Source organism: Leptodactylus fuscus, chromosome 2 (assembly GCF_031893055.1).
Source record: "Leptodactylus fuscus isolate aLepFus1 chromosome 2, aLepFus1.hap2, whole genome shotgun sequence".
Lineage (NCBI taxonomy): Eukaryota > Metazoa > Chordata > Amphibia > Anura > Leptodactylidae > Leptodactylus > Leptodactylus fuscus.
Window position 1 is genome coordinate 273,389,899 of NC_134266.1, and position 27,111 is coordinate 273,417,009.

General features: G+C 44.6%; 1 protein-coding gene across 2 annotated transcripts in view; it reads left to right on the forward strand.

The window, feature by feature from the left end:
- Window positions 1-545: 545 nt before the first annotated feature.
- The window catches only part of ARHGEF17 (Rho guanine nucleotide exchange factor 17), a 167,634-nt gene continuing 141,068 nt past the window's right edge, over window positions 546-27,111 (forward strand). For both annotated transcript variants that reach the window (XM_075266276.1, XM_075266277.1), the window contains exon 1: window positions 546-4,391. In XM_075266276.1, coding sequence (XP_075122377.1) covers window positions 546-4,391 — 3,846 coding nt within the window. The remainder of the gene's footprint in view (window positions 4,392-27,111) is intronic.

A 27,111-nucleotide genomic window follows, 5' to 3' on the forward strand; every position in this document is an offset into this window, starting at 1 on the left:
AAGAGACTGGAAAGACCAAAGGATTATTTCACAGAATTTTTTTTAAAAAAAATTTTTGTGGGGGGAGAAATGTGCAAGCCCGGGATACGACAGCAAAAACAGGGGCATGACGCCACGATGCAAAGTGACCTGGAATGTACATTATTCTAGCTGAACGGCGGGTGATGGCTACGACTGAGAGCTGAGTCAATCGAGGGTTAAACAGTTGTCAAGGAAACTTTGCGTAAACTTTTTTTTTTTTTTTTTTTCCTCCCTCTTGTGATTTTTATCTTACCGCTGGAAAAACCAACAGGAACTAAAGTGGAATTAATTGCTGCAATTGCTAAAAGATGAAGATTTATCACGGGTCTGCCCGGGGCTTCTCGGCTCAATCTTTGGGAAACTTAGACGGAATGCTATAGGCTCGGGGGGAACGTCGTCTTCTTCTCTATGGATTACACGATCGAATGTATTTTAACTTATTTCTTGAAGACTTTTTGAATCTTTTTGTGGATATCTATAGTAAAAGTGATCCTACCCCATCTCCTTCGGTGGCGTCTTGAACAATGGCTGGGAGAGATGTCGAGAGAAAAGTTCGGATATACAGGAGCGTGTCTTTTAAAAAACTGGGAAACTGGAATGCCAAAGCTTTTAGTGAAGAGGGAGGCACGGAACTGCCCGGGAAAGGAGATGTCACCCAACCCACATGTCAAAAAACACATCGTCCCCCTGCCAGATCCCTCAGCTTAACTAGGAAGGTGTCCAAGATCTCTTCAGCCAGCAAAGACCAGAATAGCCCGTCGGTCCGGCAGCTTTCTCAGCGCTTTTCGCCCCACCAGAGGGACGACGAGGCTGTGAGCGACGATGAGAACTTAAGGCGTGTGGATCATCGTTTGCAGGCTGCGTCTTGGGAAGGCAACAGTGTAACGGAGCCTTCTCAGGGCAGTCGACAAGACTTTATAAACCCCTCCGGGAGCGATGGCCTCTCCCTGGCACTGCCAGGTAAGTCGCATGATTTTCATAGCCCAAGCCCAAGGGAATCTCCGAGCTCAGGGATATCACTAGATGAAGTGAACGCCTTCTGTAGTTTTCTGCATCAGCCAGATAACCGGGAACTGTTTGTGACAGAAGGGACTAACTGGCCTAGCGTTACCGAAATGAGGAAACTTTTTGGAGATAGCACTAGGAAAGTTCCATCTAGGGCATCTTCCCTGCCAGATTGTGAAGAACCAAGGCTCACGGGCCAGCCGGGGTCTCAATTAAGAGAGACTCCGGGGATGGAGCCGCAAAGACATTGTCCCGTAGAAACTGCAACTGCCAAAAGTTTTAACCATTACACCAAAGAGCCTTCACACTGGCCCAAAAACCCAACATCGAAGGTGGAAAGCAACTATTGCCGGACACTACCGGAGAGTAAAACAGAACAACCTATTGTGTGTTTGGATACAAAAGATCACCGTATTAGTAACACTGGTCCCAAGCCCCAACCTCCTCCCCCTCCTCCAAGAAGCTGTATCCCGTTTGGCCTGAAAGCGCACACACTTTCATCTGGTCTACCTAAACAAGAGGCAAGGCAGCAATCACTAAGTTTACATTCCTGGCATAGTTCAGGCAAACCACAGACAGCCCCTAATAATGTCAGACTCAAAGACAGCTACAGCATGGATGAGCTGCAGAGGAACACCTTACTGCCCACCTTGACTAATAAGATCAGGTCCCAAGAAACCTCCTCGGATAGCGAAGAGGAAGGTGAGCTTGATGCCCTCAGGGAAAGTCTCAGGAAACGCTCTACTAGGAAGGAAAAAGACTCTTTAGTATATGATAATAAAAACTCTGATGGGGGTGGGCACAACGCACTAGTCAATGCAGCCAACGACTTGGGTCAAGTCACCAATCTGTCGGACATATCAATGCAAAAACCTGATGCACATTGTAGATTGCCACAAAGCGGCCTAGTTCCTATAGTCAGTTCTGAAGATTCTTCACTAGAACCAAGTCCTTCTGCTAATATCGCAACCACTACTCCTCACGAAACGCCCAAACAACATTTCCGAAACGCTTCCGAAACGGCGACTCCAGGTCAGCTGGCCCCCGTGTCTCCTATGCCCACTGTATCTCGAGTTGCAAAAGTTAACATTCCACCTTTTATGCCGAGTCCTTGTGGTTCTAGAAGCAGCAGTAGATATTCAAGCACTGAAACCCTTAAAGATGATGACCACTTCAATACCTATTATGGTGGACAAACACGTAGCCTCCAGGGAGGGTTTAACGTTCACCGATCGCCAAGTTTTGGCCAACATGAAAGTATGTCTAGGCCGATAGTCCGTCCTAGGTCAAAAATACCATCTGGTGTAGCCAAAGTGAGAAATGAAAATGTTACTGATGGTCTACCTTGTGACCTTGAAAGTGATGACTCAAAACAGAAGAAATCTATGTCGAACCCAGATATAACATCCGATACCCTTAGTTTGCTAAGTTACATAAAATCAGACATTTCGGACTTAAAACTAAAAAACAGAGGGCAAGGGACCAGTGACAAGGAAGGAGTCAGATTTGAGGCCTGCCAGGAATCTTTTGCGCAGAAAAGTTTAGTTGGCCAAGGAAGGACTACGGGGCAAAACCGACTGCAACAAGGGAACCGTCCAACGCTAAAAGACTTGACCGCTACGTTAAGACGCACAAAATCCTTCACGTATTCCGACAAACTGGGCTCCCGACGGGTGACCACACACAGTTCCATGAAACAGAGTTCGTCGGAACTTATGCTTGCCACCCCATCCAGTAGCGATGGTATATTTTCACATATGGAAGCTGCTAATAATGTAGAAGAAAACTATAATGAGCCAGAGACCATGCAGGACCAATACATCCAAGAAGCCAGACAAGTATTCGAGAAAATTAAGCAGATAGGTTCTCAGGATGACTACACTTTTGACCAGGAAGTGATTGAACATCTCAAAAATGACAAAAGGCCTGATGTCTCTATGGAGGAAGAGGGTGATGGCAAACCTATGAAAAAATGTGCGTCCAATGAACACGTGTCGAATAGGAAAACCTCTGATGTATCTGGGCATGAGTCTAGCTTGACTGATGAGGGCATTGTTACCGAGGTGGACCCTGCACCTTGTTCTTCGTATCGAGACCTTGGTCAGAAACTCAAAGTCTGGAAATCGCCAGGAACTTCCCAAGAAGAAAGTGAATTTTTGCATGCCCAGAATGGAGATTACAACACAGTTCAATCCCATACTGGTAATTCTGAAAGTCCTCCATGCTCCGACACTCACCATACAGCAAACAATCAAGGACCTATGGATGCTCCACCAACACCTGGAACAGTTAGACGAAGACGGAAATTTCCCTCTCTTGGTAATAGTGGCACAGATTCTAGTAGCGGGAGCAATGGTGAGTCGGGAAGTGAGTCCTATAGATCATTGAGTGATCCAATGCCTCACCGGAGATACTCTATCACCGAAGATGCTAAAACGTTCTCCATGGATAGCAACCTCCTCGGGTCATTAAATTCAAAGTCTGGGATCTCTGATTCCTCAGTGACGGCTCTATCTGAATGCACCGGTAGTGCCGCAAGCGTACTTTCTTTCAGTAGTGATGGGGTTAAGGATTACAACACAGTCATCCAAAATATTGTTAGTCAACCCGGAGCCCTTGATAAAGTCATTGATGAAAAGGGCAACGGGAAGACCATAAAGAAAAAGTCCTTCAGTGATCCAAGTCGTCGTGGAGAATTGTCTCCTGCGGGCCTCGAGGACTCCAATGAGCCTTCCAAAGAGTTGGAACAGTCCATCTTGGCCTCTACCAGTGAACCCATACTATCGGAGCAAAGAGAGGAGTTGGAAGAGCTGGACGAGATCGAGGAGGAGACAAAGTTTCAAACTCAACCAGAGTTCCCATCTCCTGGTGATTTGGATGAAAATGGATTGGAAGGAAATCAAAGCTTAAGTTTTGACCCAAACCTTGTGAATGTCTTATCTCCCAGGGTGGTAAGACGCAGCTTTAAAAAACGTTCCAATCGGATTGGTAGTCATGATGGCCACAAGGAAGGTGAGGAACCAAAGGAAGCACTTGCAAAAATCAGGCAAGGGATTAAACATGTACGTCACACAAGTGAACCAGCAACCTTTATTCCTATCTCCCCTCCTGAATGCAAAGTGTTAGGCCCTGGTGGTGCCCATGTGACAAACTTGGAGTCTACAAGGCCTCATGTCAAACATTATCCTGTTTTGATAAGCCCCTTAGAGGATGTGTCCAAGCAAACTCATGCCAATGCTGGTAACTCCTTCAACCCTATGGATTTGCCTAGAACAGCACCAAGTACGCCAACCACAACCGAACCAAGACCGTTGAAGGTTTGCAAGCCAATCGAAGAGGCCGGTCACAGGAGCAAACCCAGTGTGGTGAGTGCAAAATTTACCAAATTGTATTGTATTGTTGTTCTTGTTTGGTGCTTTGGGTAATATCATGAATCTGTAATAGTACGGTAACAATTATGTGGACATGTGTAGGTCTAAATGTAGGTGACATATGTTCATCTTATAATGTATATTTGGGCCTTGTATGCCCCGTGGGCCGCCATATGGTGCCTTGTAATTAGTTTACTTACTATAAGTCTTGGATGAAATTTTTAGCCTAAACGATGTCAAGAATGGGCAACACAGTGGCTCAGTGGTTAGCACTGCAGCCTTGAAGCACTGGAGTCCTGGGTTCAAGTCCCGCCAGGAACAACATCTGCAAGGAGTTTGTATGTTCTCCCCGTGTTTGCATGGATTTCCTTCCATTCTACAAAGACATACTGATAGGGGGGGAAAAAAATGTGCAGAATATTATGGAGAATTTTTTTTGGACTTGAGACAATGAGATTTTAAACATTTCCTTATTGAATGACCTTGTTTGGGGAGGGAAGTCGTTGGCTTTCCTTGATAAGTGCTTGTTTCCTGCAGCGGTGACGAGTTGGCAGATTAATAAGTGAACGTTGGATCTTTGCAGGGGACATTCTGCGTTGTTGAATAACTTGTGTCATTTATTGATGTCGGGTTCTTTTTTTTGTGTTTGTTTTTTAACGTTGGCTCCATTGGCACGCACAAGTCATACTATTTTTTGCTGAGCAATAGATGTACAAATCCCAGAGGCCTGATTTTCCAAATTTATGGGCATAGTGTGTGCCCTAGAAATAGACTGGGGTCCACGTACCTAAAGCTGGCCTAGAAGATGCAGTTAGACCCACCAGCTGACCCAAAAAATTGGGTCGCCACCAAGCGTTTCTAAGGTGGAAATGGTGTGCCTTGTATTGTGTGGGCCGTGAGGGTCATCTAAAGCCTTCACCACTTGGGTCTAGTAGACATATTACAAATAATTAATGGGTCATGTCATGAGAGCGATCTTAGGGCATTGGATCCAAGTTTTTCTACCATAAATGGAGAGTAGTTGAATTATTTTGTCCCAAATATCCCAGAACCGATATGTCTAAAAATTTGTCTCTGGTGCCTAACTCTTTGGATTCCCGATGTCTTTGATAGCAACATAACCTTATTAAGGTCTACAACCATGAATGAGGCCTACAAGAAGGGTTTCTTCTGGTTGGAGACAGGGCTCTAGTGTTACGACCAATTTTTGGTGCTCTGATTCTATAATATTGTATAATGAATTAGATTTATAGTGTGTTCCATCTTTACTATCGTAGCAATTGACTCACTGCTTCTGAATGGCAGCCATTTATGAAGGAGTCGGAGCAAGAGTTGGGCTGTGGCAAAAAGAGAGGAGTCAGAATCAGTGTTTTGGCCTCCTGACTCCACAGCCCTGGTTGGAGGATCTACCATCACCACCACTCTCGTGTCTTCATCGAAGAAAGATAGTCCATAGTGTATGTGGTATTTTATGATAGTATTTTATGATAGTTTATGAGGCAGTTCTGGAGTAAAAAAGTTGTAGTTGTCGCACCTGGTGTTTTTGCAACTTCCACACCAGTTTCATGAAAAGTAAAGTGGCGTGAGAGTTGCGTTCAAATGGTCAGTGATATGTAGAGTACAGCACAGGTGTATGGCCCAGTGGAGGAGCCGCCATATTTATATGGTGTGGCTCTTCACTGTTGCCCTAGATATGAAGACCGACTTGCATACACCATTCTTCATAGATATTCCCTTTTTTTTCCTTTTTCCTTTTTTGGTAGAGTTGGAAGGGACCTCAAGGGCCATCGGGTCCAACCCCCTGCGAGTGCAGGTTTTCCTAAATCATTGCAGCTATATGTTTATCCAGATTCCGCTTGAAGATTTCCATTGATGGAGCGCCCACCACCTCCCGTGGCAGCCTATTCCACTCTCTCACTCCCCTCACTGTCAGAAAGTTTTTCCTAATGTCTAATCTGTATCTCTTTCCCTTTAGTTTCATCCTATTGCTTCTTGTACTTCCTTGTGCTAATGAGAATAGGGGAGATCCCTCTGCACTGTGACTACCTTTCAGATATTTGTAGATTGCTATTAAATCTCCCCTCAGCCTTCTCTTCTGCAAACTAAACAGTCCCAGTTCTTTTAGCCGCTCCTCATAGGACATGGTTTGCAGACCTTCCACCATTTTGGTTGCTCTTCTCTGGACTTGCTCCAATATATCGATGTCTTTCTTGAATTGAGGCGCCCAGAACTGTACACAGTATTCCAGGTGTGGTCGGACCAGGGAAGAGTACAGCGGAATAATGACCTCTCTTCATCTAGATTCAATGCTTGTCTTAATACATCCCAGAATTTTATTAGCCTTTTTGCAGCAGCACCGCACTGTTGGCTCATGTTGAATTTGTGATCTACTATTATGCCCAAGTCCTTTTCCCCTATGCTATCACTTAGTTCTATTCCTCCCATACTATATATGTTTTTTACATTTCTGTTACCCAGATGTAGAACTTTGCATTTGTCCCTGTTAAATACCATTTTGTTGGCCTCAGCCCATTGCTCCAGTGTGTCTAAGTCCTTTTGAATACACTCTCTCTCCTCTCTAGTGTTGGCTATTCCTCCTATCTTCGTATCATCTGCAAATTTTATGAGTTCCCCAATAATTCCATCGTCCAGATCATTTATAAAGATATTAAAAAGTACTGGGCCCAGAACAGAGCCCTGCGGCACCCCGCTTTTGACTTTCTTCCAGTTGGATGTGTAGCCATTTAGTATTACTCGTTGTGCCCGATCATTAAGCCAGTTGTGAATCCACCGAACTGATTTTTTGTCAAAGCCATACTTAATCATTTTTTCAATAAGAAGGTTATGTGATACTTTCCCCTATGTGTTTTGGCTTTAATCCTGACCCTGACATTGGCTTTGCCTCTGGATTCTGTCCTTTGGATTGGTTATATGGTACTTGTAGTTGACCATCTCCCCCGACCTGTCGTCTGATTACGTCTTCATGTCTTCCTCTGGTTTTTGGTTCCTAATATCCCACTTTGTGATGAAACATGGATTTATTCTTGACGTTGCTTTTGATTCTGTTCTGGGGACTGACATCTGGGAATCCAGCCAAGGTTATGGGTGAAGAATGGGGGAGATTCCTTAGACTCCGCACCTCAGCTTAGTCTGCACCAAACCAATTGTGGGTCAAGGGTCCACCAGCAAGAACAGCAGGTCGCTTTCCACCGAGACCTATAACCTACAACATGACCCAAAACTATAAGATGTATGATGTAAAAATGGAGGAATATAATAGACTATTTCGTTGCTTTCGTGCATCGCCCACTAGACTTCAGTGCGTTCCATGCATTATGAGATAAATATATTTTCTTAGCAATTTCGTAGCTTGCTCAACCTTGTTTGTTTCCATAGTAACTTTCGTTAAGGGGCATCAAATACCTAGAACATTTCAGATGGTGCAAGCAGCCTTGGCCAAGTTTTCCAAATGCTGATTTTGGATTGTTATCAAATTCTGTCAAGTTGATGATGAATATGTTTCTCTAGAGGTTCCCAACTTGTGTTTGGTCCTCAGGCTTTTAAACATGTCTGTGATGGTCTCCACCCATATTGTTGTTGATACACCTCCACCTTCTTCTGAGGAGAATTGTCTTCTCAAATGAACTTGGTCTCCAAGTAATATACTCAGAATAAGACTGGCCATACACATCAGATGGCTGCCATTTTTCAAGAGCTATACATCCTGACCACATCATCTTTCCCCAAAATCTTATGTAATGGAAAAGTTGGACGACCCCAATGCACAATAGATTATCTTGCCAAAATTGGTTGGTCTAGCCAACATCAGTCTGTATTTAGGTAAAGAATTCAGCAGTGGGGTACCACAAGTATCAGTACCGGGAGCAGTGGGAGACCATAAGGACCTGTACCAGAAGTAGTGGAAGACTACAAGGATCTATACTGGGACCATAGGATCTGGATTAGGCTTGATTCTTTTTATTAATGACCTTGTGAGTAAAGTGTAAAATTTTTTGACAATGATTCAAAGTTTTGTAGGATGTTTAGAATTCAGCTTGATTGTAGAAAGTTATTGGGTATTCTGGCTACAAGTAGACGTAGAGGATGTCACTGTCACTGGTCTAGGTGTAGAGGACGTCCCCTTGTCGCTGTCACTGGTCTAGGTGTAGAGGACGTCCCCTTGTCGCTGTCACTGGTCTAGGTGTAGAGGACGTCCCCTTGTCACTGGCCTAGGTGTAGAGGATGTCCCCTTGTCACTGTAACTGGTCTAGGTGTAGAGGACGTCCCCTTGTCACTGGCCTAGGTGTAGAGGACGTCCCCTTGTCACTGTCACTGGTCTAGGTGTAGAGGACATCCCCTTGTCACTGTCACTGGTCTAGGTGTGGAGGACGTCCCCTTGTCACTGTCACTGGCCTAGGTGTAGAGGACGTCCCCTTGTCACTGTCACTGGTCTAGGTGTAGAGGACGTCCCCTTGTCACTGTCACTGGTCTAGGTGTGGAGGACATCCCCTTGTCACTGTCACTGGCCTAGGTGTAGAGGACGTCCCCTTGTCACTGTCACTGGTCTAGGTGTAGAGGACATCCCCTTGTCACTGTCACCGGTCTAGGTGTGGAGGACGTCCCCTTGTCACTAGTCTAGGTGTAGAGGACATCCCCTTGTCACTGGTCTAGGTGTGGAGGACGTCCTCTTGTCACTGTCACCGGTCTAGGTGTAGAGGACGTCCCCTTGTCACTGTCACCGGTCTAGGTGTAGAGGACGTCCCCTTGTCACTGTCACCGGTCTAGGTGTAGAGGACGTCCCCTTGTCACTGTCACCGGTCTAGGTGTGGAGGACGTCCTCTTGTCACTGTCACCGGTCTAGGTGTAGAGGACGTCCCCTTGTCATTGTCACTAGTCTAGGTGTAGAGGACATCCCCTTGTCACTGTCACTGGTCTAGGTGTAGAGGACGTCCCCTTGTCACTGTCACTGGTCTAGGTGTGGAGGACGTCCTCTTGTCACTTTCACATGGCCTAGAAGTATTTGTACGTTGTTATTAGATCGCCCCGTAAACGTGTTTTCTCTAAACTGAATAACCCTAAATTTGTTCCCCTGTCTGTGACCTCCGATCCTCTATTCCGCCAATTGTCTCGGTGATAATAGTAACTTACATATTTGTGGGTAATACAAAAATAATGCCCTGGATTTCTTCATTCCAAGAACTATATAAAGTATCAGGGGGATTTTTATAGACGTGTATTTTTGTCCCTACTTTTTCCTTTCCAGACTCCGGATCTGCCAACTCCGGCCCTGCTTTATAAACATCCCCTCGGTGGCCGTGCCGTAATCGTCTCCTAATTCCCTTGTGTTCACCGTCAAAAATCCGTAGAAAAGATTTCATGTTAATATTCCTCTACTTGCATGTTTTTGGCTCCTTCAGGGCTCTCGAGATGAAAGCAGCGTGGAGGTTTTGGTCTGCAACATAATCCCTTCACTTATTTCTGTCTGGACGCTTTCCAGAGAGTCGTCAATAAAATAGTCTCAAATTTTGGTAACAAATGGTATACCGGGTCCTGAGGGAATTGGCGCAGGGGAAGGTGGGTTCTGAGAATCTACCCCCTTCTTCGTGTCGGTCAGACAAGGTTTCAACCTTCTTTCTTGGTAAGCCGCTTCTCCTCGGGGTCCAATAATTTGGCCTGTGCTATGTAAAGTTGGATGATGATGGGAGTCCTAGAAGAGCATGACCGGACTGGACTTTTACCCTGTAACCTGATATGGTGATTGGAGTATTTGCGGGATTTTTTGTTTTGTTTTTGTAAATTTTCACTGCAGTTTATGGATCTTCTGCTAGATGGTGGGATTAGCAGCCTGAGGATTCGGTCTGCGCAGCAAAGTTTCCTTTATATAATAAGAACCTATGTAAAATGCTGTACTTGTATCATTGTTATACTCCAGTCACATCCAAACCTGCCACCTCCTGCTGTGGTGACAAGCCCGGCCTCTCCTGCTGATGTAACTGGCATTACCTCCTGTTGTGGTAATGGACTCACCTTCTCCTGATATGTTGACTGACGCTTTTCACTGTGAAGCCAGGCCGGACCAGTGCTGCTAGTCTCTCTCTACCTCCTGTGCTATCATACGTGCTCTCTACCTGCTGTGCTATCATACGTGCTCTCTACCTGCTGTGCTATCATACGTGCTCTCTACCTGCTGTGCTCATACGTGCTCTCTACCTCCTGTGCTATCATACGTGCTCTCTACCTGCTGTGCTATCATACGTGCTCTCTACCTGCTGTGCTATCATACGTGCTCTCTACCTGCTGTGCTATCATACGTGCTCTCTACCTGCTGTGCTATCATACGTGCTCTCTACCTGCTGTGCTATCATACGTGCTCTCTACCTCCTGTGCTATCATACGTGCTCTCTACCTGCCGTGCTATCATACGTGCTCTCTACCTGCTGTGCTATCATACGTGCTCTCTACCTCCTGTGCTATCATATGTGCTCTCTACCTGCCGTGCTATCATACGTGCTCTCTACCTGCCGTGCTATCATACGTGCTCTCTACCTCCTGTGCTATCATACGTGCTCTCTACCTCCTGTGCTATCATACGTGCTCTCTACCTGCTGTGCTATCATACGTGCTCTCTACCTGCCGTGCTATCATACGTGCTCTCTACCTCCTGTGCTATCATACGTGCTCTCCACCTGCTGTGCTATCATACGTACTCTGTACCTGCCGTGCTATCATACGTGCTCTCTACCTCCTGTGCTATCATACGTGCCCTCTACCTCCTGTGCTATCATACGTGCCCTCTACCTCCTGTGCTATCACACGTGCCCTCTACCTCCTGTGCTATCACACGTGCTCTCTACCTGCTGTGCTATCACACGTGCTCTCTACCTGCTGTGCTATCATATGTGCTCTCTACCTCCTGTGCTATCATACGTGCTCTCTACCTGCTGTGCTATCACACGTGCTCTCTACCTGCTGTGCTATCACACGTGCCCTCTACCTCCTGTGCTATCATACGTGCTCTCTACCTGCTGTGCTATCATACGTGCTCTCTACCTGCTGTGCTATCACACGTGCTCTCTACCTGCTGTGCTATCACATGTGCTCTCTACCTCCTGTGCTATCATACGTGCTCTCTACCTCCTGTGCTATCATACGTTCTCTCTACCTCCTGTGCTATCATACGTGCCCTCTACCTCCTGTGCTATCATATGTGCTCTCTACCTCCTGTGCTATCATACGTGCTCTCTACCTGCCGTGCTATCATACGTGCTCTCTACCTCCTGTGCTATCATACGTGCCCTCTACCTCCTGTGCTATCATACGTGCCCTCTACCTCCTGTGCTATCACACGTGCTCTCTACCTGCTGTGCTATCACACGTGCCCTCTACCTCCTGTGCTATCACACGTGCTCTCTACCTGCTGTGCTATCACACGTGCTCTCTACCTGCTGTGCTATCATATGTGCTCTCTACCTCCTGTGCTATCATACGTGCTCTCTACTTGCTGTGCTATCACACGTGCTCTCTACCTGCTGTGCTATCACACGTGCCCTCTACCTCCTGTGCTATCATACGTGCTCTCTACCTGCTGTGCTATCACACGTGCTCTCTACCTGCTGTGCTATCACATGTGCTCTCTACCTCCTGTGCTATCATACGTGCTCTCTACCTCCTGTGCTATCATACGTTCTCTCTACCTCCTGTGCTATCATACGTGCCCTCTACCTCCTGTGCTATCATATGTGCTCTCTACCTCCTGTGCTATCATACGTGCTCTCTACCTTCTGTCCTATCATACGTGCTCTCTACCTCCTGTGCTATCATACGTGCTCTCTACCTCCTGTGCTATCATACGTGCTCTCTACCTGCCGTGCTATCATAGTGCTCTCTACCTGCCGTGCTATCATACGTGCTCTCTACCTGCCGTGCTATCATATGTGCTCTCTACCTCCTGTGCTATCATACGTGCTCTCTACCTTCTGTCCTATCATACGTGCTCTCTACCTCCTGTGCTATCATACGTGCTCTCTACCTCCTGTGCTATCATACGTGTTCTCTACCTGCCGTGCTATCATAGTGCTGTCTACCTGCCGTGCTATCATACGTGCTCTCTACCTGCCGTGCTATCATACGTGCTCTCTACCTGCCGTGCTATCATACGTGCTCTCTACCTGCCGTGCTATCATACGTGCTCTCTACCAGCTGTGCTATCATACGTGCTCTCTACCTCCTGTGCTATCATACGTGCTCTCTACCTGCCGTGCTATCATATGTGCTCTCTACCTCCTGTGCTATCATATGTGCTCTCTACCTCCTGTGCTATCATATGTGCTCTCTACCTCCTGTGCTATCATATGTGCTCTCTACCTCCTGTGCTATCATACGTGCTCTCTACCTCCTGTGCTATCATATGTGCTCTCTACCTCCTGTGCTATCATATGTGCTCTCTACCTCCTGTGCTATCATACGTGCTCTCTACCTCCTGTGCTATCATACGTGCTCTCTACCTCCTGTGCTATCATATGTGCTCTCTACCTCCTGTGCTATCATATGTGCTCTCTACCTCCTGTGCTATCATACCTGCTCTCTACCTCCTGTGCTATCATACGTGCTCTCTACCTCCTGTGCTATCATACGTGCTCTCTACCTGCCGTGCTATCATATGTGCTCTCTACCTCCTGTGCTATCATATGTGCTCTCTACCTCCTGTGCTATCATATGTGCTCTCTACCTCCTGTGCTATCATATGTGCTCTCTACCTCCTGTGCTATCATACGTGCTCTCTACCTCCTGTGCTATCATACGTGCTCTCTACCTCCTGTGCTATCATATGTGCTCTCTACCTCCTGTGCTATCATATGTGCTCTCTACCTCCTGTGCTATCATACCTGCTCTCTACCTCCTGTGCTATCATACGTGCTCTCTACCAGTTGTGCAGACAGGCACGCTTTCTTTCCCTGTGCTCAGGGGCTGGCTCGCTTCCTGGGGTGCTGACAGGCACACGGGCACTGTTCTGTCTATTTTCTGTGCATGTCTTCTTCTACAGAACTCCCCAGGATCCTGCACCTGTCCTTGTGCGGGGGGCTCATCCTCCTCTCCATTGTGCAGGCAGACCCTTCTCCCATTACCCCCATGACAACAAACATGTCAGGATTGACTCCCCTATATTCTCTTGACTGTATTGCCCTCACCTGTGCGCCCCAAAGTACCATATCACAGCAGACCCATGCTGCCATCTGAATGTGACCCATTGGTGCGTGACGTGCCGCCGCAAGGGTCCTGTCCACATCTGCTACAACTTTACAAGATGAGCACAAAAAGTCACATTTTCAGCCAAATTTTCTTACTATTCCTTAAAACTGAAAATTCCTCTCTGCTTGTTTTTAGTTTTCGGGAATAATCCAGCTGGCAGCTGTCAGGTCGCTGCCAAGCGTCGACGTGTCTTATAAAGACCAGATCTCTGCAATCTCGCGCAATCAGACCCAATTAAAAAAGCTAAACAAAAAAAAAATCAATCAGCCTTCGAGCTGTAACATGTCGCGGCCGCGGCTCGTACGGTAAAAACTGGCTAGGGCGTCTATAAATAGTGTAAGGTCGTCGTGTACCTGCGGTCGGTCAGTGACGGCCCACACTCATTACTGCGAATACACAGACTACGACTCCTGTCATGATGGGGGGAGTGATCATTATAGCAGTATAGAGGAAAGCGCTTTTAATAAATGGGGCCAAGATAATCTTTTTCGAATGTCGCTCCCATAATGCCTCAGGGCAGATTTCACGTTCTCGTTTGTGGGCGGAGCCTCCTACTCTGCTCAGTGCTGCCCTTTTCTGGGTAATCCACTTTTCACAATCTATTGGGATTGACTGTACACATACTTGATCCTTATAGGAAGGCCCTTTTAAGCCACACCCCCCTTATGTCAGGGAACGCCCACTAAATGTGCTTTTTTTCAGCAAATTACCATAAACTCCACCCCTTTTATACTGAGATGTTTATAATGATTGGGACCATATGACGGTATTTTATGGTTCTGTATGATGGTATTAGGTCATAGACGTAAAAATATCTAATTACTCGTTAGCGCCGACTACGCCACCCCCTGAGCAGGTCTACCAGGGGAACACCTTGACTGTCACTTGCAAGATCTTCTTGCACCGTGGTCAGACTGGTCCTCAAGAGAAGGTCATCTGATGAGGCCGAGGCCTGGTATTGGAATGGGCGACCAAGGTCCAGCCAAGGAAATCGTTCCATCATCTCCAGGGATATATATATATATATATATATATATATATATATATATATAGAGTCCATGAGTGTTGTAATCATTTTGGCACTTGAATAGTTAAGGTGAACTTTTGTCCAGGTAAAGATCTAAACCAAAAGGGGCCAATTATTCCTGCACCTGGCGAGAGACGGCACATTCCTGGCAGGCAGAGCATACTTTATCTAGAAGGAGGTTGTGTGACTTCTGGAGGGGGGGATCTGGGCACGCACGTGCAGGTCTGGTGAAGAGTATACACTACCGGGCCTGTTATGTGTGATACTGTATACTGAGCTGTGTATCTAATCCTATCCTGTGTGATACTGTATACTGAGCTGTGTATCTAATCCTATCCTGTGTGATACTGTATACTGAGCTGTGTATCTAATCCTATCCTGTGTGATACTGTATACTGAGCTGTGTATCTAATCCTATCCTGTGTGATACTGTATACTGAGCCGTGTATCTAATCCTATCCTGTGTGATACTGTATACTGAGATGTGTATCTAATCCTATCCTGTGTGATACTGTATACTGAGCTGTGTATCTAATCCTATCCTGTGTGATACTGTATACTGAGCTGTGTATCTAATCCTATCCTGTGTGATACTGTATACTGAGCTGTGTATCTAATCCTATCCTGTGTGATACTGTATACTGAGCTGTGTATCTAATCCTATCCTGTGTGATACTGTATACTGAGCTGTGTATCTAATCCTATCCTGTGTGATACTGTATACTGAGCCGTGTATCTAATCCTATCCTGTGTGATACTGTATACTGAGATGTGTATCTAATCCTATCCTGTGTGATACTGTATACTGAGCTGTGTATCTAATCCTATCCTGTGTGATACTGTATACTGAGCTGTATCTAATCCTATCCTGTGTGATACTGTATACTGAGCTGTGTATCTAATCCTATCCTGTGTGATACTGTATACTGAGATGTGTATCTAATCCTATCATGTGTGATACTGTATACTGAGCTGTGTATCTAATCCTATCCTGTGTGATACTGTATACTGAGCTGTGTATCTAATCCTATCCTGTGTGATACAGTATACTGAGCTGTGTATCTAATCCTGTCCTGTGTGATACTGTATACTGAGCTGTATCTAATCCTATCCTGTGTGATACTGTATACTGAGCTGTGTATCTAATCCTATCCTGTGTGATACTGTATACTGAGCTGTATCTAATCCTATCCTGTGTGATACTGTATACTGAGCTGTGTATCTAATCCTATCCTGTGTGATACTGTATACTGAGATGTGTATCTAATCCTATCCTGTGTGATACTGTATACTGAGCTGTGTATCTAATCCTATCCTGTGTGATACTGTATACTGAGCTGTGTATCTAATCCTATCCTGTGTGATACTGTATACTGAGCTGTGTATCTAATCCTATCCTGTGTGATACTGTATACTGAGCTGTGTATCTAATCCTATCCTGTGTGATACCGTATACTGAGCTGTGTATCTAATCCTATCCTGTGTGATACGTATACTGAGCTGTGTATCTAATCCTATCATGTGTGATACTGTATACTGAGCTGTGTATCTAATCCTATCCTGTGTGATACTGTATACTGAGCTGTGTATCTAATCCTATTCTGTGTGATACTGTATACTGAGCTGTGTATCTAATCCTATTCTGTGTGATACTGTATACTGAGCGGTGTATCTAATCCTATCCTGTGTGATACTGTATACTGAGCTGTGTATCTAATCCTATCCTGTGTGATACTGTATACTGAGCTGTGTATCTAATCCTATCCTGTGTGATACTGTATACTGAGCTGTATCTAATCCTATCCTGTGTGATACTGTATACTGAGCTGTGTATCTAATCCTATCCTGTGTGATACTGTATACTGAGCTGTATCTAATCCTATCCTGTGTGATACTGTATACTGAGCTGTGTATCTAATCCTATCCTGTGTGATACTGTATACTGAGATGTGTATCTAATCCTATCCTGTGTGATACTGTATACTGAGCTGTGTATCTAATCCTATCCTGTGTGATACCGTATACTGAGCTGTGTATCTAATCCTATCCTGTGTGATACCGTATACTGAGCTGTGTATCTAATCCTATCCTGTGTGATACCGTATACTGAGCTGTGTATCTAATCCTATCCTGTGTGATACCGTATACTGAGCTGTGTATCTAATCCTATCCTGTGTGATACCGTATACTGAGCTGTGTATCTAATCCTATCATGTGTGATACTGTATACTGAGCTGTGTATCTAATCCTATCCTGTGTGATACTGTATACTGAGCTGTGTATCTAATCCTATTCTGTGTGATACTGTATACTGAGCTGTGTATCTAATCCTATTCTGTGTGATACTGTATACTGAGCGGTGTATCTAATCCTATCCTGTGTGATACTGTATACTGAGCTGTATCTAATCCTATCCTGTGTGATACTGTATACTGAGCTGTGTATCTAATCCTATCCTGTGTGATACTGTATACTGAGCTGTGTATCTAATCCTATCCTGTGTGATACTGTATACTGAGCTGTGTATCTAATCCTATCCTGTGTGATACTGTATACTGAGCTGTGTATCTAATCCTATTCTGTGTGATACTGTATACTGAGCTGTATCTAATCCTATCCTGTGTGATACTGTATACTGAGCTGTGTATCTAATCCTATCCTGTGTGATACTGTATACTGAGCTGTGTATCTAATCCTATCCTGTGTGATACTGTATACTGAGCTGTGTATCTAATCCTATCCTGTGTGATACTGTATACTGAGCTGTGTATCTAATCCTATCCTGTGTGATACTGTATACTGAGCTGTGTATCTAATCCTATCCTGTGTAATACTGTATACTGAGCTGTATCTAATCCTATCCTGTGTGATACTGTATACTGAGCTGTGTATCTAATCCTATCCTGTGTGATACTGTATACTGAGCCGTGTATCTAATCCTATCCCGTGTGATACTGTATACTGAGCTGTGTATCTAATCCTATCCCGTGTGATACTGTATACTGAGCTGTGTATCTAATCCTCTTACGTGTGATACTGTATACTGAGCTCGGCCTACCTCTCACCACGACACCTCCCATCATGCAGTGTGACTTTCCCAATGCCACAGATAATGGCGGCATTTCCCAGCGTGTTAACCTCTCGTTGCCCCTTGCTTGCTCAGCCCCACATCAATCACATTCTTGGGAGATTATACAATGGTTTACATTTCTTTACTAACTTGTTTATCGTCTTCCTATGAAGTCATTTTCCTGCAGACAAAGAGCTGAAGATCCTTCGTGTTCCTCTCGTTCCTCTGTACGTCAGTTTTTTATGTTTCAGGTATTTCCAAAAACAAACACGTATTAGGTGAGAGCAGGCGGCCATGGCTGAGCACAGGAGGAGATCTGCTCCTTAGGCTCAGGACTGGGGAATGGCAAGACTTAAAGGGGAAGTCCAGCTGGAGGTTATACCTACTGAAGGAGGTGGAGCATAAAGGTCATGGAGAATCTGTGTCTGGCTCCGCCTCTTTGACCATAGATAACACAGCGAGGAACGTTCCTTCAAATTCAGTTTTTGGCGCAGGTCAGGAAATTGTCCATTACTTTGAGTCTCCAAAACATTCCATGAAATCACTGAGGCCTTCTCAGTGTGTGGTGGGTACATTACCTCCAAGACCTAGTCTAAGGCTCCTCTTGCAGGGTGGGGGTCCCAGTTCTTATGACAAGTCTCTTTGACACGTTGCGAGACCACTAAAGATGGAATTCCCTTGTCAGAGAGTGCTAGAGACGGGTTAAGCCTTCCTTCCATAGACACATGCCAGACGACCATGCCACATGACCTTGGTAGGTGTCCATGAGCTGGTGACTACCACAAGTAAGGCTCAGTAAGGTCCCCGACCCTCTTTGGAGATCATTTTTGACTTTTGGTCCATTAATACCTTGACCTAGTTATCATATAGTGTCGGCTAGAAGCCTCTTCTTGTGTGGATGGAGTAATGGTGGCCATGTCTGGGTGAGGTTCCTTGGGTCCTCCTAATTCTGGGGCACATCCTCCAACAACCCCTATGAAATATACCATAGGACACTGCAAATTTTGCTGCCTTCTTCAGGACCATTCCTGTGTTAGAGTCTGGGACAATACTCCGGTACCCTGATGGGCCAGTCTGACTCTGAATGGCGGCCATCTCTGTAGGTCATCTCCATTACGTTGGGTCTTCTAGCTTCTCAGTGACATCTGTAGAGTTTATAGGATTGTCTCCATCCATCTTGGATGTTCATTGTCTTCTTATTGATGGTCTTCACCGCTGAGCTGGATCTTCTCATGATGTTTCTAGAAATGGATAAAGTGTTAGTGTTTGCTTTCGGATGACTGATGGTCACAATCTGACAATGGACCCTCGGCCGGATGTCGCCTGGAATAGTCTGGAGTGTTATAGGAGAAATATCCGCGTATTTCTTTATGGTCATCATATCTGAATTTATGGCAAAGATCATGTCGGTGTAATAGGGGCTCTGTATGGTGCTAATATATGGACACCGTATAGAAGTATTGCGGGTACTATATGGAGGTATTGTGTGAAAATGTAATGTGGGCACTATATGGCAGTACTGTATGGTAGTTTCATAGGGGTATCATATGCCAATGATATGGGGGCACTGTATGTCAGTATCATATGACTATTATAGGGCAGTATTATGAGGGTACTGTATGGAGGTATTGTGCAGAGGTGTAGTGTGGGCACTAAATGGCAGTACTGTATGGTGGTTTTATAAGAGTATTATATAACAATATTATAGGAGCAGTGTATATTAGTATCATATGGATACTATAGGGCAGTATTATGTGTATAATGTATGGTACTATTATGTAGATTATATAGGGATATGTGATATGGACACTATATAGAAGTAGTATATGGTGGTGTACTAGGAGTATTGTATGAGAATATCATGTAGCACTGCATGTCAGTATCGCATTGGTATTATAGGGCGATATTATGGGGTTATTGTTTGGCACTATTATGTGGATATACTATGGTGATGTAATATGGGCACTATATAGCGGTTGGCTGTGAACACTTTGCCACCTCTTTTACTTTTCCATTGCTGTGGCCAATGAATCCAATAAATGGGGATTAGTCTGGGCCTATGTCCATGAACTTGTCATGTTATACTCCACCAGCAGCGTGTTATAGAGCAAGAGGAGCCCGTCACATTCATATATAGTTTCATTAGAAAATATACAGGGCAGTCCTATAATGGACAACTTTTTTTGAATGAGTGTGCACAAGGAGACAGTTGTCACTGATAGGACCGCCCACTGGACTCCTAAACCCAGAATAGAAATAAAAATAAGTCAAGTTATACAGAATGCTTTCCCATACTTTATGTATCAAATTTACAATTATATGTACAGTATATCAATCCGTTCAGCCCCTCCGACTCTATAACATACCGCACTGTATGTACAAGGTGACGGGTTGTCCTTAAAGTCTGCATGTACCTAAGGCTAAGACTGGTAGAGGAGTCCGGGGTACAAGGCCTCAGTATAAAGTTATAGAAAGTATTATCACATCTCCTCCCGGACACGGAGCGGCCGAGTAATTCTATTTTAGGTTCTCCTCTGTTTTCTCAAGATTGTAACAGTATTCCAAAGCAGTGAGCGGAGAAAGCGGAATATTATTCTTGTTACTGGGATGGTTATATAAACCCCATGGAAGATAAATGCCCCATCCCTGCAAGTTCAGGATTAGATTACACAGTGGATGATATAAAGACAAATAATACCTTCACTGAGTCTGCTACATAGAGGAAAGACTGCCATATAATACACATATCAGGATACAGCAGAAGCAACCCAAGGAATGGTGACACGAATATAGGTATATAATACTGCCCCTATGTACAAGAATATAACTACTATAATACTGCTCCTATGTACAAGAATATAACTACTATAATACTACTCCTATGTACAAGAATATAACTACTATAATACTGCCTCCTATGTACAAGAATATAACTACTATAATACTGCCCCTATGTACAAGAATATAACTACTATAATACTGCCCCTATGTACAAGAATATAACTACTATAATACTGCTCCTATGTACAAGAATATAACTACTATAATACTGCCTCCTATGTACAAGAATATAACTACTATAATACTGCCCCTATGTACAAGAATATAACTACTATAATACTGCTCCTATGTACAAGAATATAACTACTATAATACTGCTCCTATGTACAAGAATATACTACTATAATACTGCTCCTATGTACAAGAATATAACTACTATAATACTGCCTCCTATGTACAAGAATATAACTACTATAATACTGCTCCTATGTACAAGAATATAACTACTATAATACTGCTCCTATGTACAAGAATATAACTACTATAATACTGCTCCTATGTACAAGAATATAACTACTATAATACTACTCCTATGTACAAGAATATAACTACTATAATACTGCTCCTATGTACAAGAATATAACTACTATAATACTAGTCCTATGTACAATAATATAACTACTATAATACTGCTCCTATGTACAAGAATATAACTACTATAATACTGCTCCTATGTACAAGAATATAACTACTATAATACTGCTCTTATGTACAAGAATATAACTACTATAATACTGCTCCTATGTACAAGAATATAACTACTATAATACTGCCCCCTATGTACAAGAATATAACTACTATAATACTGCCCCCTATGTACAAGAATATAACTACTATAATACTACCTCCTATGTACAAGAATATAACTACTATAATACTACCTCCTATGTACAAGAATATAACTACTATAATACTGCTCCTATGTACAAGAATATAACTACTATAATACTACTCCTATGTACAAGAATATAACTACTATAATACTACCTCCTATGTACAGGAATATAACTACTATAATACTACTGCTATACTGGTATATAAGTTGTACACTGGGTTTTGTTACAATGGGTCGGTGTAGCTTTCTCACAGTGATCTCATTGTCCTCCTGGCTCAGTAGATCGGGGGATCGTGTTGCTTTGGTGAGTCACTCTCCTCGCCTCCGGTTGAGCGCCTCTGGATCCTTGCCCTGGTTACCATGCCATATAAAGGCACCCGGCTGCCATAGAACAAGCCAGGGAAGAATTTCAGAAAAACATCTAAATTAAGCCTGGGCTCTAATATTAAGAATAAACACTTCACTGAATCACTTCTGGGGGTTTTAGCAGCTGAGACGAGGAGTAAATCATTATCGGTAAATGGAATAGAAAGGGAGAATGAGGAGCGGTGGAGCCGGGTATATACTGTATACTGGTTACCAGCACTCAGTGCCAGGCAGCAGCGGCTAAAGTAAGTCGTATTGGAGACTGCAGAAGTGATGAAAGCCAAGGATCCCGGTATATGAGTTTTGTTTTAGGGTTTAGAAAGGAGCATTATGGGCCCTTGTGGAGAGGGAGGGACAGATCCGGGCGGCCATATTATCTACTGGATGGCCGAAAATGGGAAGGACCCGTCTGCAGAGGAACTAAACAAGGGGGTGCAAAACCAGTCCTAGAGACATGGGAAGGGCAAGGAGGGGGTACTAGAGCCGCATCCTGGTGGCAAAACCCAGCATTGGGCCCCCTGTTTTCTATCTACCCCCTAATGGACATGTCTTCTCAGCACAGCACAGTATCACACATGTAAAGCTTAGATACACGGGCCTACTATATGGAATCTAGACTTAGATATATTGGCTAAGCAGAGAACATCACACCGAAAAGGGTTAAATAGCTCAGCAGACAGATTAGATACACAGATAGGATAGGATTAGATACACAGCTCAGTATACAGTATCACACAGGATAGGATTAGATACACAGCTCAGTATACAGTATCACACAGGATAGGATTAGATACACAGCCCAGTATACAGTATCACACAGGATAGGATTAGATACACGGCTCAGTATACAGTATCACACAGGATAGGATTAGATACACGGCTCAGTATACAGTATCACACAGCATAGGATTAGATACACGGCTCAGTATACAGTATCACACAGGATAGGATTAGATACACGGCTCAGTATACAGTATCACACAGGATAGGATTAGATACACGGCTCAGTATACAGTATCACACAGGATAGGATTAGATACACGGCTCAGTATGCAGTATCACACAGGATAGGATTAGATACACGGCTCAGTATGCAGTATCACACAGGATAGGATTAGATACACGGCTCAGTATGCAGTATCACACAGGATAGGATTAGATACACGGCTCAGTATGCAGTATCACACAGGATAGGATTAGATACACGGCTCAGTATACAGTATCACACAGGATAGGATTAGATACACGGCTCAGTATACAGTATCACACAGGATAGGATTAGATACACGGCTCAGTATACAGTATCACACAGGATAGGATTAGATACACGGCTCAGTATACAGTATCACACAGGATAGGATTAGATACACAGCTCAGTATACAGTATCACACTGGATAGGATTAGATACACAGCTCAGTATGCAGTATCACACGGGATAGGATTAGATACACAGCTCAGTATGCAGTATCACACGGGATAGGATTAGATACACAGCTCAGTATGCAGTATAACACGGGATAGGATTAGATACACAGCTCAGTATGCAGTATCACACAGGATAGGATTAGATACACAGCTCAGTATGCAGTATCACACAGGATAGGATTAGATACACAGCTCAGTATACAGTATCACACAGGATAGGATTAGATACAGTGGCTGACACATAAGAGGCTTGGCTACATCCCTGTATATCTGCATGTTCAGTATGTATAATGTATATAAGCCATTGAGTTCTGTAGCCCCGGCGGGCAGTGATTTTGGGGCGCTCGGAGGTGACCCCGCATCACATGACGTTCACTTCCATTTTTAGTAGTTGATCTTCTTCTCCTGAGCTAAAAATGTCCATTACCGCGTCTCCTCTAAAAACAAGTTTCTGACTTATCTCGGCTCTAATTTTATTCGGCGGCATTCCTGCCTCAGTTTGGTAATAAGGCCCCTCCGCTGACACTTCATAAAATGCCAGGCGGCTTCTATACGACGTGAAGTGCTGGCGGCTGACACGGAGCAGCCGCCTATGAATCTTCTCTATAAATGGACGTCAGAAGAGCAATGTATACCACCAAGATCTCGGCTAGTTTCCACTACCACATCTCAAGTAGTCTCCTTTTCCTTGTGAGTGTGTCAGTCTTTACTGCAGCTTTGGCATTCTATTTATAACCTCTATTAGTAGGGTTGAGCCGATCTTGTGATTTCAGGATCGATTTTTAAAATCCAATTTCTGATCATTTTCTAGCCGATCCCGATTGTGAAATTTGCTCGATCGCCGATCGGGATCCGATCTTTCCTGGTCACACAGCTGAGGGTTTGTTATGTCTTCACAGATACAATGTAGCACAGACTGCGCTGAAACACTGTAACGAAACGTACCCCTGAGTTCCACTTGGAATACATTGTTTGATTTTCTATACGTGTCTATGGTACATACGCCATCACCCCACATAGTGCTCCTCCGTACACCCCTGCAGCACTGGGGGCATCTTCTCATCCAGAATCTCACGCTTTCTTGGGAGGAATATTTTGTCCGAAAATAGACTAAAAAACAGATTTTCAGCTGCAATTTCCAGGAATAATGTCAGAAAAGGACAATGTCATCATAGAAGGAGAATTAGTGGGAGTCGCCGGAGCGTTGACTCCTTCATCCCTGCCAAAAACTGAGACCTCTGCAGCAAGAAGAATCCAGGGATAGACAATGGCTGCTAGGGGTCGGGGAAAGATAGTTTAGTTGAGGGACCGTCGTGTCACCCAGGGGCCCCCGGGGTCATGTGATCTGCTGGCCTCCTACTAGGGCCCCATTGGTGCTATTTGAAGTAAGGAAAGGGGCGACCAATTTTTGCACTTGAAGTCGTATGAATGTTAGTTAATGGGTTGGTCACCATGGGTGGTTTTGGAAGTCCCCCAATATGAAGCACATCCCTCCACTATCCTCAATATAGAGCCATCACAACCCTCTCTGTAATATCTCTTGAGGATTTCCCACCCCATGTAGGATTTTGCTGTCCGCTTGAAAAACCGATGCTAGTGTGAACCCTGCCTTAGACAGAAAGTTTGCAGAGTTTTCCTCCACAGACTTTCTGTTTCAATTATATCTATGGAGAAATCGCTGGCATTCCGTAGATATAACTTACATACTGCTCCTCAGTAGACCCCAGATACTTAATAATGCTCACCAGTGGCCCCAGACCACTAATAATGCTCCCTTAGTAGCCCCACATAGTATAATGCTCCCCCGTGCCCAACACCGTATAATGCTCACCTGTTCCCACGTCACTTTATAATGGCATCCAGTGGCCATCAGACACTTACCAATGCTCACCAGTGGCCCCAGGTACTTAATAATTCTTTGCAGTGGCCCCTAGACACTTAACTACTAGGCCCTCAGATGCATAATAATTTTTCTTAGTGGCCCCTTAATAATTCTTCCCGGTAGCCCCCAGACACATAATAATACTCCCTGATAGCCCCCAGACACATAATAATACTCCCCGATAGCCCCCAGACACATAATAATACTCCCCGATAGCCCCCAGACGCATAATAATACTCCCTGATAGCCCCCAGACACATAATAATACTCCCTGATAGCCCCCAGACACATAATAATACTCCCTGATAGCCCCCAGACACATAATAATACTCCCTGATAGCCCCCAGACGCATAATAATACTCCCCGATAGCCCCCAGACGCATAATAATACTCCCCGATAGCCCCCAGACACATAATAATACTCCCCGATAGCCCCCAGACGCATAATAATACTCCCCGATAGCCCCCAGACACATAATAATACTCCCCGATAGCCCCCAGACGCATAATAATACTCCCCGATAGCCCCCAGACGCTTAATAATACTCCCCGATAGCCCCCAGACACATAATAATAATACTCCCCGATAGCCCCCAGACGCATAATAATACTCCCCGATAGCCCCCAGACGCATAATAATACTCCCCGATAGCCCCCAGACACATAATAATGCTCCCCGGTAGCCCCCAGACACATAATAATACTCCCCAGTAGCCCCCAGACACATAATAATACTCCCCGATAGTCCCCAGACACTTAATAATACTCCCCGATAGCCCCCAGACACATAATAATACTCCTCGGTAGCCCCCGGACACATAATAATGCTCCCCGGTAGCCCCCAGACACATAATAATACTCCCCGGTAGCCCCCAGACACATAATAATACTCCCCTCAGTAGCCCCACACTATAGTTGTGTCATATAAATAATACACAAGTGACACTTACCCATCCTCATCTCCCTGCTGTCTTTGGCTCGGACATGTCTGCCCTGAGCCCCAGACATCACTAGCCGAGGCCTGAATGGGGGACACGTCGCCATTCTATACATCTATACCCGCACCCTAAGGATCTAACCAAAGATTCCTAAATTATTGTAGAAGTTTTTTAAATTTCCCCTTTAAATCCTGCTGAAGTCTATGATGGTCCTCAGAGTAGAAGGCCTGGCCTCAGGTTTCAGCACAGAAGGTGTTAATCCTTCCCCGTGATTTCCCGGTTGTCCCTCTCCTAGCAGATGTCCGGACCCCCCAGTTGTTCCTCCATCTAATTATAATTTTCTTGGCAGAGTCCGCGTCTCCGACGTTCAGCGATAGCGCGTTATCTAATGAAACTTCCGCAGGATTATAAACTTCCTCGGCTCATGTTTAACACACCAGCACTCGGTGTATACTGCGGGGCGGCGTGCCCTTAGTACTAGACTGGGTGTAACTATGGGGCCGAAGGGGGGCCTGTGGTGGCCCCAGCCACATTTAAAGAGGACTTTTCACCCTTTACGTCCTTCAGTAGATCCCACTGCATTGATTCCAGCACAATACAAATTTTTCTCCAACCCCCGCCATTCCTGAGCTATTCAGAACCCAAAATTCTGATTAGTCTTCCTACTGCCAGGTGGGCAATGAGCCAGAGCAGATAGTCCTGGACCGCCCACTTGACGGTAGAGAGCCTAATTTACATATTGACTGCTGCATTGATTACTCAGGAAAGGTGGGGGGCGAAAAAAGTATATGGGAAATCTTCTCCAGCACAATGTGAACAGAGCCTAAGACACTCCGCTCAAAATAAAGAATGGCTGACTAGACTCGTAACTTCTCGTTCCCCGGGAGTGCAGCTCTGGAGCACAAACTGATGTCATAACATGAGAGACGGCCAGAGATCAGAAAGTCTCTATGTATCTTCTAGCTTCGATCTTGCTTGGGCCTATTTACATGGGGCTGCAGATGTCCGCCTTCCGTTCCTCTGTTCTGTGGTTTTAAGCTATGTTTATAGAGTGAGAAATTCTATGACCCAGATTTCCT